Here is a 13,832-nt window from a genome sequence, read left to right as displayed (position 1 = left end):
TAGAGCTAGGATAATGAAGAGTAGGCGTTGCTGGTATTTTTTTTTTTTAATGTGACTGGATAATAAAAATTTAGAAATTTATATTGTACTTCCAGTTAATTTATATCCACTACGTATGATATTTTAATAATAAAATAAAGTATAAGTATTTTTAGTGTGTTGTCATTCTTTCTTTAGCAAATCAAAGAAACTCTGATTAATTGATTAGGTGTATACTTTATGTTAAGATAGGTGTTCATGATGGAGGTATTCTGCATTTCAAAATGAGTGGCATAAATACAGTTTTCCTAAGATTGGAGAAGATTTGGATTCTTGTTTAGGATGAGCTTGATTTGATTCAATGATCTAATTAACTAGACACAAATTTAGGGATGAAAATATGTTAGATCGGAATAGGATTAACGTTTAACACGTCCGACTTATTTTTTAAATATAAAACATGAGTATTGAGTGAAATTATACTTACAATCTTTTCATAATCCAATATTAAATTATTAGTTTATTGAGTTATAATTATTAAATTCTAATAAATTATAATTATTAAATTAATAAAAATCAATATTTAAAACTAAATTATAAAAAGTTGTAAGCGATAAAAAATTATAAATATAACATTTAGTATAACCTTTCTTCAATATATTTTCTAAAAGCTTGTGTTGAAACTGAAAGTCTATATAAAAGCCTATTTGTTTTTTTAATTTAAAGCATACTTTATACTCTGGTTTTTAAATAGGCTAAGAAGCCTACCCCTAAGTAGGATAACACGCCTAAACACTAATATGAATTCGAAACAATACTATAAAAATTTGATATAATAATAATATATTACTATGAAAAAATATTTTCTTACGTTGTAGAAGAGTTGTTTTCTTCAACTAGTGATTCTTCGATTTTCGTGCAATATTTTTGTTTGCTTTTTCATTTTTAATAGATGTGGGCACCGCATACGATGTGTCTACAATATAAAAAAAATTTCTCCTACCACATAAGAAAATCGAAACCCTATTATTATTTATATTTAGTTGCACTCTAAAGTGGCATTTTGAACGACTAAAAACACGACGTTATCCAAATAAAATTTCAAAAAAGCCTTGTATTCCCAGTTTATTTAGAAAATAAGTCTGAGTTAAATTAGGCGTAATGCGAATCAAGTCATACCCTCACACAAGCTATCTTGGCTTATTCGGTAGTTAGGTTAATTATAATTTAACTTCAATTATAACTTCACTATAACGAATGTTTTTTTTTCAATCTAATCAAATACGAATTAATAAAATATTTTTTTTTTCTTCAAAAATAGTTCAATATAAATTAATTTTGATTAAATAATTTTTTAAAATATACTAAATCAGAGGTTAAATTGGACTGGTTTCGTAAAAAATAAAATAAAATTCTCTACCGACCTAATCCTCACCACCTTGATTTGGTCAATTTACTTCTTTTTTCCCCCAGCCAAGTCAATCGAACTCTATTTCATTATTTTTCAATTTGAACAGTATTATATTTAACTAATTACATAAATTCACATAAATACATTTTATAGTTATACATATATTGGTTGTTCTATTTTCTTCCTAATAGTTTAATGTATAACGTTTCGTTTTTTTATATATATAACAAGGTCATAAATCGTAACCATGTTTAAAAAAAAAAGGGTAATTTTTTCTGCACTGACTCCAGACAATTTATTTGTAGTGAGCTTAAAATGATATTATTTTATCATGATAATTAAGGTATATTTATAATTTTAATTTATTTTAGAGATTATAATAGTCAATGTTATCGTTTTGAGAATGAACGTAGATAATTTTTATGCTTCCACTATAAAAAAAGATTTTTCTGAAAAAAGAAATAATAAATGTATTAAGAAAAAACTTTATTAATCTCATGTTGTATGAAAGTGTTCTCTCATATAATAGACACTATAACGAGTAAGAATAAATTTTTGATGCTACTGTTATATCAAAGATTCAGTACATCCCATCAATAAAAATATTAGAGGTTAGTTAAAATTTTCTTTTCTCTGTCAAATTTTTCTCTCCTATGATATGTAATGCTCTCATCGGTGAGATGCACTGAATCTTAGCGTAACAGTAATACCAAAAATTTATTCCATGAGTAGAGCTCATTCATTTATAAAAAATAAAATACACGATTACAAAAAAAAAAATACACGAAAATCAATTAATATATAATAAGAAAAACTTTTCTCGAGCAATACGAGAATAGTTTTTTCGTTAAAAAAACCAAAACAATAAATGAATCAATTAAGAAAGAGACGTATACATCCTGCAAACGGTTTTGATGTCATTGATTGGTTTATAGATCTAATGGTGAAAAAGTGGTAAGCGACTAGATGCTCTTAACTAAACAACTGTTCTGATTATTAGGAATGAAGTAAAATAATATTGAAAATGGTCTTGAAAGAAGGGGGGAAACCCAAATCTAATGGGGGGAAACAAGAGGTTGTGCTATTGAGTACTCTGACGCATATGTCCTTGGCATTTTTAACTTTATTATTTTCCTTTAAATGATGGGACTAGCATCTAAAAGTACAGCAAAAATAAATCAGATTGGACGAGATGTTTAGTACAGGAGAAATATTTTTTTATCTGAAAAATAATTATTATTGAAATATAGTCAGAAATATATTTTACTGAAATATTATTAACAAGCTGTTTGATAGACCTATATTTTACTGGAAAAATTAAAATTATTTTACTGAATTTGTGTTTGGTTGATTATGAAATATTAATAAGAATGTGAAGCTTTATCCTTTTGATCCTCAAATCCTACAAATACAAGGTCAGTTTTGTCTTTAATTTCGCGCTTAAATTTTAGTTCTCTGGGTAGCGAAAAACTCTACATATATTTTTTTTTTTGATACAAAAACTCTACATATTTTATGAATATCATATTTGTCAATCCATACCAAAATTATCAAACACTCACATTTTCTCGTAAACAATTTTCGGCAGGAAAGTTATCAGATTTGGGGCTACCAAGCACGGATATCAATTTTCCCCTACTTGCCTTTCTCGGATATTTAGAAATAAGTCGCCTAGCAAACGCGTTCTAAGCGTATATGGTGTTCAATAGCATAATATAGAAAGTCAGTTTTATGTCTCCATGATCTATGTGTCCATATTTTAAGATTCTATGCTTTATGTGTCCATATTCTAAGATTTCATGTTTTATGTTTCCATGTTTTAAGGGATTCCCAAAAAACATAGAATCGTGTCTCCTTAATTTGTGGATTATGTCTTCTTTCTCCTCTTGTATAAAATGTACCTATTCCATTCAATGAATACTTTAAAAATTATATCAAGAACAAATTTGTATCTTGCATTTAGCCAACAAGGCTGAAGTTATTCCTCACAAAAAAAAAACCCACTCTTACTTCACCAAAACACCCAAGCTTGTTGCAGTTTTTTGCTGGAATCTTCATATGTGAAATCATAATAATCACCAAATTGAGGGCACCAATCATCAGATAATCAAATTTTGAGACGAACCACACCTGTCCCATCGTCAAAAACGCGTCACGCGCCGACACCTCTCAGCATGTGTACTCTATGCGCCATCATCCATGCCTCCATTTGCAGCAAGATTTTTCATATTAGCAAATCGGCTTCTACTCTCTCTGCTGTTGTTGTCGTTGGAGGTAGGGGTGCTTGCGGTCTGGATTTGATCGATTTTGGAAGTAAAAATCATTTGACTCAATTTTTTTCGATTTGATTATGTAATCCTGCATTCGGTTTGATTTTTTTTTTAAATCCGATCTGATCCAATCCAATTTTTTTCGGTTTGAATTGGATCGGTTTTCGGTTTTTTGAAAATCCTAAAATTTGTGTCATAATTATTGTGCAAATAACCTCTTTTGTATATATTGGCTTTGTAATTATTTTTTTTGAAATATAAAAGTATTAGTAAACGGTAATATTGTTTTTTTTTTTGCTATGAGATATGAACCTCTACACAGATGAATTTTTTCTGATGAGATGTGACTAAGTTTTTTCTTGGATTTAGTTGATGTGTTAATGAGTCTTGAGTTTAAAAAAATTTGGGTTATGATTGAGGAAAGACCCAAGTAGATAGAAGAGAATTAATATATTAGATCGATTTAGATTGGATCGATTTTCATCAACCAATCCAAATACTGATCCAATCCAATTCAAATTTGTGGGTTTTTTTCGATTTTAAGTTTTTCGATTTTCGATCTATTCGGTTATTGGTTTTTCAGTTCGGTCACCGTGATTTGAATCCATTGATGAACACCCCTAGTTGAAGGGGTTAAATCGACGATCGGAGCACTTTCTTCTCAAGTTAAAAAAAATCCTCTCTCTCCTTGCATGTTCATGGCTTCATAAGCCACCTTTGTTGTACCTAACACCTTGTCATGTGGAGAAAGTTTGGAACTACAAATCACTAGTTAACGATTGAATGGAAGGAATTACCTGCCATGGTCTCAACGTATCTTGCACAGACGCGAGAGACAACACATTAATTCTAAAAAATATTTTATTTTGACACATTAAGTCACGTTTTGATATTATATAATATTTTTAATTTATGTAGTGTATATTATATTTAATATTCGATAATTTAAAAAAATAAAACTAAACTTATAATACCCATCTATTTTGCAAAGAAATATAAGATGTAAATATTTACTATTATATTTTCAGATTGAAAATCTCTTATACATTCCAGTGAGAATTATCCGATATCCATTTTTAATTTTTATTATATAAGTTTGGTAAAATATCAATCAATTTTTTCATGATATATAATGAAATTTTAAATATTATAGATGTCGGAGTGTGTCAGAGTGTGTCAGGGAGTGTCGAGGTGTCATGGAGTGTAAGGCACAACAAGTTTTTTGAAGTGTCGATACAACATAGATCTCAATCAATGAAGATGGTTACTCGTGCTAAAGGCAAGATAAGCTACCTTACTGTGAAAGTCAAACAACCCAAAGAGAGTGACCCCCGACTGTGAAAATTGGAAGATCAGCAACTCCTTGGTGATGTCTTGGCTGACCAACTCAATGGAACCACAAATTAGTCAAACTTACCTATTTTTTTGACACATCAAAGGATTTATGAGATGTTGTCCAACAAAACTACTCTGACCTGGAAAATGCCTCTGAAGATTTTGTCCTGAAAAACAGTTTGAAAAGCCTAAACCAAAGAGGTATGTCTGACACTGAATACTTTAACGAGTTTCAAAATATGTGGCAGGAGCTGGATCTTCACAATTCTATCGACCTTAGAGAGCTAGCAGCTAATTTAGCCGTGACGGCTTGTCAACCCTGAGTATGTTCAGAATTATTTTAGCTGTGACAACTTGGTAGTCCGAAATTTATTTTATCGTTAACCCTGTAATAATAAAATATATAACATTATTCTATCACATAGAGATGATTTGGCCGCGACGGCTTGTCGGTCAAGCGTATTTCATTTTGGTCATTTTGGATGCGACAGCCTGAAAATTCAAAATTTTCAAATTTAATGAATTCACAAATAAAATCCTTTCAAACTACTTTTTTTTAAAAAATAATAAATTAAAATCAACCATCATACAAATAATTTTAAAGAACGACGTAGCTTTGAATTCCTCACTGTACTAGAGGATACGTCGGAGCGGAACTCTTTCCGTCAAGCTAAAATAAAATATTAATAATTTAGTTTTCTCATTTTCTAAATAATTACGTTTATTTTTTAAGGAATAAAACAAATATTTTTAAAAGCTATTAATAATTCGCACAATTAATTTAAGGTAACCGTTTTTTAAACGGATGTGTCAGGGGAGCAGTGAGATTAAGTTTTCCACCCTTCCCTGCGCATAATTAGACTCCCGAACCTTTGATCTATAATTTTAAAGACCAGTTTGCAATATAAGGTTTTCCAATTTTTCCAAAGTAAATAAAATTGGTGGCGACTCCATTAGTTTTAATTTTTTAATTTTGGGTCGTTACATAAGCCAATATAATGATAATGGGATTGTCTGGTCTAACAAATTAGGGGTCATGAATCTCAAAATTACGCCACCTCCAAAGAAACCAGGAAGTGGTAACAAAAATGTCCCTCCAATCTAATAATTGACTATTGGGCCATTTTCGGTGAAAATTCTCCTGAAACTAATCCTCAGCAGGAAGAGTGAAAAAATCAGGAGTAGTGTTACCAGCAAACCAAGCATTCCATACCAGTTTGGCCTTACTACAGTCACGGAGGACATGGAAAATATTCTCAACTCTGTTTATGCAATTATGACAAAAGGAATAACATCATCATTTGGATGTCTGGGCTTTTGTGAGGATAAGCCTATGGTGTAACATCCACTATAACTGACTAGGATAGATGATATTACATTAATTCTTAAGTGAAATTCTAACGCAACAGATATGAAATAAGTCATATGACAAAATATTTGTAAAATTTAATTATACAAAATTTATATTTACTATTACATCAGAAATACATCATAATCGAAACTGAAAAGAAACATTTTTTTCTTTTAATTGCTCCACTATGCTTCGTATAGTCTTCAAAGTCTTTAACCATAGTGCTTTATCCTACTCCAAGGCTATACATACTGGCCTGTTTACTCTGGAAAGGTTAGCATAAAATAAACACACGTGAGACAAATCTCAGTAATATTGGGGTTTCCGAACTATAACCAATCTAGCCACTTTAGTAAAAAATATCATTCTCACAGAATAAAATTTATAATATGAAAATAATATCATAAACAATAAATATAAGCCCAACCTTTGTGGGTTCTTCATTCAGTCATACTCAAACCTTTGTGGGTTATATATATATATATATATATATATATATATATATATATATATATATATATATATATATATATATATATATAGGAACGTGTAATCCTTAACTGAGATGACTAAAGCTCAATTCTGAAGCACCCAAACTCTGTGGGTTCTGTATGTGAAAGGTTCTGTATGGCGGAGCTCAAGCCATGATAAGGCGTCCCTTACCCTATAACTTTTCTGATCCCCTTGTGGGTCAGTCACATCAAAATCATTCAGTAAAAGATTACATATTACATTAGTATTCATTTGGTACCAAAGAAATTCTTTAATTTCTATAAACTTGATCATTCTCATATCTAATATAAGTAATTCATCAAATTTACAAAGCCAAATATAGAAAATAAAGTAAAAGGGTAGAAAGAATATAAAATAATTTTGGAAGAGTAACGACATAAAATATAGAAGATAAAGTAAAATAAAGTAAAAGAGTAGAAAGAATTCATAAAATAATTTTGACAGAGTAACGGCATAATCGCAACTTTTAAAGAAATAAACTTTAAAATACCAACTTTAAAAAGAACACAGAAACAACATAGCTTTCTAACATATCTAAAAATTAACTTTAAAAATAAAGGAGAGAATGAGTTGCTTACTCCAATATTACCTTTTTTCCTTTTTTCTTTCCTTTCTTTTCTTTTTTTTATTTCTTGCAATGTATACGCTCTCCTCCCTCCTGATTGTTTTCTTTCTTCTTCCAAAATCTCAAAGTGTATACATATATATAGATGCAAATTTATTTTCTTTTTTATTTTTTTTTCTTTAACAAAATCCAAAAAAATATACTTTAGATAACTTCCTAACTAAGCTAGTTTACTTGACTTGGAGAGTGATATATACATGCATCCATCAGCATTTTTGACGTTCTTCTTCCCATTTTTTTATTTTATTTTATAATATATTATTTCAATTATTTTTAATACTTTAATTTGTATTTGCTTATATTTTATTCTTTATATTGTAATAATAATAATAATCATTTATTTATTTTTATTTTATTTCATATATTACATATATATTATTACTTTTATTATTATTATTATTTTTCGATTATTACACATGGTATAGCATCCAACAGAAGGTGTGAATTCTTTGAGGCCCCTTTCAATTCCAGATTAGGTTCCACAAAGGATTAACAACCACAGCTTCAAAATTCATTAGTCTTTTATAAGCTAATTTGATCATGTTCCTATTGCCAAAATTATTACTCCACACCAGGCCATCTTCATCTCTTTGGCCAGATGGGGGAATGATAGCACAAATGGAGTGCACCACTTCCAAAGGCAGGAGCCTCTGCAGGAAATCAAAGTGGAAAACATTTCTCATGTCCAGCGTGATTGCTGCAAGGCCCTGCCTATATGGAAATACTGGTTTACTTACAACATTCCCTCATATTTCCCTGTTCTACCTCTAAAGGATTAGCTTCGTAAAAACCTTTTAAAAAGATGGCCCCATCACCAACTGCTAGTAGCGGTGTTCGCGGTTTGAATTGGATCGGTTTTGAAAGTAAAAATCATTTGATCCAATCTCTTCAGTTTGGATTTTTTCAAATCCGATCCGATCCAATCCAATTTTTTTTAAGTTTAGATTGGATCGGTTTTTGATTTTTTGAAAATCCTAAAATTTGTTTCATAATTATTGTACAAATAACATCTTTTGTATATATTGGCTTTGTAAATTTGTATTTTTTTGAAATACAAAAGCATCAATGAACGATAATTTAGTTCTTTTTTTGGGTAATGAGATATGGAGCTCTACACATATAACATTTTGTTTTGTTGATGAGATGTGACTAGGTTTTTTCTTGGGTTTAGTTGATGGGTTAATGTGTCTTGGGTTTATAAATTTTTGGGCTATGATTAGAGAAAGGCCCAAGTAAGTAGAGGAGAATTAATATATTGGATCAATTTGGATTGGATTGGATTTTATCAACCAATCCGAAAATTGATCCAATCCAATTAAAATTTGTGATTTTTTTTTTCGATTTTTGGTTTTCGATTTATTCGGTTATCGATTTTTCGGTTTGGTCACCACAGTTTGAATCGGTTCGAATCGGTTGATGAACACCCCTAACTGCTAGACTAGAGGGACATCTTTGTTACCACTATCTGGTTTCTCTAGAGATGGCCGCAACAGTGATATCCATGACCCCTCTTTTGTGCCATCTCTAGAGACATTAGCGCTAGCATGACTAATTAAAGTTAGGTGCATTTCATCACCCCTATTAGACTGAGAATATATTGGACCCCTCCAACCCTAAGATGGTGGAAACTTAACATTGATGCTGCTATTAAGGATAATCAGACACTAGCTTGCTGTGGAGTGCTTATTAGAGATAATCATGGGGTGTGAATCATTGGTTTCAATTACAAGATTGGCAATTGCTCTCCTTTAATTGTAGAACTGTGGGCTATGTACATAGGGTTGTGCATTGCTTGGGAGAGGAAAGCTCAATACTTGATGGTTGAAAGCGATTGTCTTTTAGCCATCCAAGTCATCTCTAATCCTTTAAATGATGGTCCGTGACTTCAAATTGTGAATAGTATTAAGCGCTGGTGTTTTAAAGACTGGCATATTGGTTTTCATCATGTTGGCAGAGATGGAAACGCTTGCGCTGATAGGTTAGCCAAATTGACCTTTTCCTTTAAGGAGAATTATGTTTTGATGTCTGCAGCCCCTGATGAGTTGGGTCCTTTGATGGACTTTGATGTTCTTTATCTATAATATTTTGTTTTGGGCGTTAGCCCCTTTGTGGTACTAAAAAAGAGAGAGATGATTTTATCCACAAGGTACGCAAGAGCCACAACAAGCAACCTTTCTAGGGTCTTGTGGCCTCATCTTGAGTCCGCTGCTCTTCATTTTCTGTCGCTGCTGCTCTCGGTCCTTTAATTCTCGGATGCTATATTTCTTTTGTTTTTACAACATAAAACAAAGGTAGAGGCCACCACTATTTCCTTGTTGGTCACGGATCCAACAGAAAGAATCTATAAAATCTTAAGGATTTAAGATGTTTTTTCTTTTAATTTAAAAGCAATCTTTTTTTGATACGTTAAGGAATTGAACACATAATCTACTTTATAACTACCAACACTTCTCACCACTAAGCTATGAAATCCGAATTTAACTAAGAAGAAAAGAATCTTATCTTTTCCACATCGGGTACACATTGGGCCCCATCGTCATATGGATTAAAAAAGAATCTTTTTTTACAATATTCTAAAAAAACAAGAACAGTAATTCCAACTGTATCTAAAAGGAAAATTATTACATGATACTCTTATATTATCTTAAATAAAATATGATAGGGTCACGTGTGAGGAAATTATAACTATATAAAAATAAATTAATGGTAATAAAAAAAGAGGAAAAAAAATATTAAAATAAATAGTTATAAGATTATCATTGTTGATTCACTTTTATATGATTGTGATTTTTCCACGTAATCATATAAATGTGAATCGACAGTAATAATTATATAACTATTTATTTTACTATTTTTTTTCTCTTCTTTTATTTCCATTAATATACTTTTACATGATTATCATATTTTATTTACCATGAAAAAGAACCATTGCCAAAAAAAATACCGTAACATTCTCCATCCTGAAGGCTTTGCAGGAATGCTTGATTGGGTTTGTGAGATGGACATGTCATTAAACATTGTGGAAGTTCCTTCATTGGCTTGCCATCTTTGAAGAGCTCGAGGAAGGCTCATGTGAAGGTCAATGCCAGAACCTTCTTCTTCTTCATGGCTTGTAGGCTTCCATTGTTCTACCAGAGGAACCAAGACATGCACTGCATGCCACATATCTGGCCTTCGGTATGGTTTACGAGCAGTGCAATGGCCTGCCAGCTCAGCCACTTTATATATGCTCTCCATGTTTTCCTCATCAGGGTTGAGAATTTGATCAATTGCCTTTGGGATGTTCTCCATGTTAGTTCGTACCCCACGGAACCATGAAACTAAGTGAGACCTTTCATTAGGTAGAGTATTATCCAATGCCCTTCTACCGGTAATCAGTTCCATCAAAACTACTCCAAATGCATAAACATCTACTTTTGTTGTCACTCTTCCAGTAGCTGTCAAGAAACAAGATTACCTTAATTAATTACAAGTAAAGGAATAGGCTTGTACAAAGTAAGCGCAACCAATCACATTCGATGAACCAATAATATAGCTCAGGTAAAACTGCTATTCAGGTGTGAAGAGTTATAACCAAATAGTTATAACCTATATCGCACCGATACTGACACGGGACACGTAACACGATACAACACGTTAATTATAAAAAATATTAGATTTCGACACGTTACTTGTTAGGACACGTTTTGATATTAAATAATATTTTTGATTTATGTAGTGTATATTATATTTAATATTCAATAATTTAACAAAAAAAATGAATTTAAACATATAATATTCATTAATTTTGCAAAAAAACATAAGATATCCCAAATATTTATATTAAACTCAATAAAATGGTAATCATAATCCAACGAATCTAATAGTTGGAACTAAAAACTCAACATAACGTAACCTTTGAATATTTTTTTGAATTTCTATAATGCGTGTTGGAGTGTCGGAGTGTTGGAGAGTGTCGGGAAGTGTCGGACACTACACGTCAAGGTTTTTGAAGTGTCGATGCTTCGTAGGTTATAACCAAATAAGGGAATATGTATGAACTTTAAAAATCAAGGAAGCTTAAAATCAAAGACTTTCAATACCTGCATATTCAGGTGCAAGATATCCAAATGTTCCAGCCAACCGCGTCTCGACAGAGTATTTCCCATCTGGTGCATTTTTAACCAACCCAAAGTCTGCAACCTTAGCTCTCATGTCATCAGCCAATAGTATGTTTGAGGGTTTCAAGTCTCTGTGAATGAAGCTTTGCTGAGCTAAGCTGTGCAAGTATTCAACTCCCCGAGCTACATCCAAAGCTATTGCGATCCTTTGTTTCCAAGTCAAAGGAGCACAGCCATTTTCACGCCAATCAAACAGATGTTCTGTTAATGTCCCTTGAGGCATATACTCGTACACCAAAAGCCTTTCATTGCCATTCATGCAATATCCTAAAAGAGCAACCAAATGCCTATGCCTAACTTTAGTGAGAACTGCAATCTCTGCTTGGAACTCATTCATTCCTTTACTTCCAATTGGACCAGACTCCATCCTCTTCACAGCAATTTTAGTTCCATCATGCAATTCCCCTTTATAAACAACTCCAAATCCTCCCCTACCCACAATGTTGTCTTCACTGAAATTATTCGTTGCTTGCCGAAGAACTTGGATTGAAATTGTAGCATTTCCACCCTCAAAAGCATGAAGGTCACTACGCTCAACGCTGCCCTGGCTTTGTGTCTCGCTCTGAACTCCATCATATCCATTGGAATCGACAACACTAATTACATCAGCTTTAACGTCTCCTTCTCCATTTTCAGCATCATTAACCCTTCCGTTTTTGGCATAACACTTGCAAAACACAAACAACACCACCACAACGAAAAATACAGCAATAATGGCTATACCTGCGATCCAAGCAGGAGTCAGGGAAGAACCTTTTGCTGTTTTAGATGGACTTCCACCCGGCGCATTACCAGAATCCGATGGTGGACTAGTTCCACTGCCTCCATCACCAGGACGACCAAGCAAAACATTACCGGCACGAGAGAACTTCTTCACCTTAGCTGAGAAATTGGGAATCTCTCCAGATAGGTTGTTGTTAGACACATCCAGAACCTCAAGTTGAGGCAAAGTTGTCAAGCTCCCAGGTATTGAACCGACCAAATTATTATCATTGAGAAACAAGTTCCTCAAATCAGTTAAATTGGCAAATGCAGCTGAAATGGTTCCGGCCAAATTCTGCTTTGCTAAAAGCACCGTAATAATTTTTCCCTCAGCACACACAATGAAGCTCCAATCTTGACAAGTATTGTTCCCTTTCCAGACACTGGCCAACTGAAGGGGGTACCCAAAACCCGCAGCAACATCAAGCAAAGTAGTGGCAATGGGATCACAAGGCACACCAGGACTTGATTGACAAAAGCTATTGATCCCATCAAGAGTGAACTTCACACCTTTCCCAAACACAGGAACAGGACCCTGAAGCAAGTTGCTGTCCAAAGAAATGCTCTGTAAGCTAGAGAGACCCATCAAAGAAGATGGAACAACACCGGTTAACTGATTGTCCCTAAGCTGAAGATCAAACAAACTAGTACAATTTGACAAATCAGGAATTGGACCCGTGAAGTGGTTCTTATGAAGCCACACCTGAGACAAGCGTGTCATGGAAGAAAGCACATCAATTGAACCAGAAAACCCAGACCCATCTCTCTGATTGTTGAGCCACAAATTCTGAATCCCAGATCCTGCAAAGGACTTTGGCAAACCACCGGTGAGGTAGTTGTAAGAGAGACGAAGGCCCTGCAAAGTGACAAAGGAACCAAACACATCCGGCAAGGAACCCATGAGGTTTGTGTTTCCGAGGTCGAGTTGGACGAGGTTGTATGACTGAGTCAACTCGGTGGGAAACGTCCAGGGTGCGAGGTTGATGTTGTTGGTCATGCTAATGTTCTGCAAGTTGGTTAGCCCCTGGAAGCAACCGTCAGTGACGGAGGTGAAGTTGTTGCCGTCGAGGTAAACGGTTACGAGCATGGTGAGGTTCGCCAAAGAGGGTAACGAACCGGAGAGAGCGTTGCCCAGAAGCGAGAGGTAGGTGAGTTGAGAGAGTGAGTTCAGATCGGGTGGCAGTGTTCCACTGAGTTTCTTTGAAGACAGATTGATGGTTATTACACGGTTCGAACTATCACACTTCACGCCGCTCCAGTTGCAGAATGCGGTGGTCGCCGACCACCCACTTGGGCCGATGGCTTTCGCCAGCTTCGACATGAACGCACTATCATCGGCTACGGCGGCAGTGGAGAGGAGAGAGAAGCACAGAAAAAGCTTAGAGAGAGAAACTAGGCTTTTGGATTTTAATTTGGAGTCAGCCAT

The 13,832-nt window shown here is 33.4% G+C and overlaps 1 protein-coding gene across 1 annotated transcript; it reads right to left on the bottom strand.

The window, feature by feature from the left end:
* Positions 1-7,945: 7,945 nt before the first annotated feature.
* LOC133312039 (receptor-like kinase TMK4) lies at positions 7,946-13,832 on the bottom strand. Its single transcript, XM_061513180.1, has 3 exons — positions 11,567-13,832; positions 10,398-10,921; positions 7,946-8,134 (listed from the first exon to the last, which is right to left on the bottom strand). The coding sequence occupies exons 1-3, from the start codon at positions 13,830-13,832 to the stop codon at positions 7,946-7,948; spliced, it is 2,979 nt and encodes a 992-aa protein (XP_061369164.1).

Source organism: Gastrolobium bilobum, unplaced genomic scaffold (assembly GCF_033153095.1).
Source record: "Gastrolobium bilobum isolate Gb01-03AN ecotype WA unplaced genomic scaffold, APGP_CSIRO_Gbil_v1 utg23192, whole genome shotgun sequence".
Taxonomy (NCBI): Eukaryota; Viridiplantae; Streptophyta; class Magnoliopsida; order Fabales; family Fabaceae; genus Gastrolobium; species Gastrolobium bilobum.
Note: the sequence above shows the minus strand (reverse complement) of the source record. Positions and strands in the feature narration are given on the sequence as shown.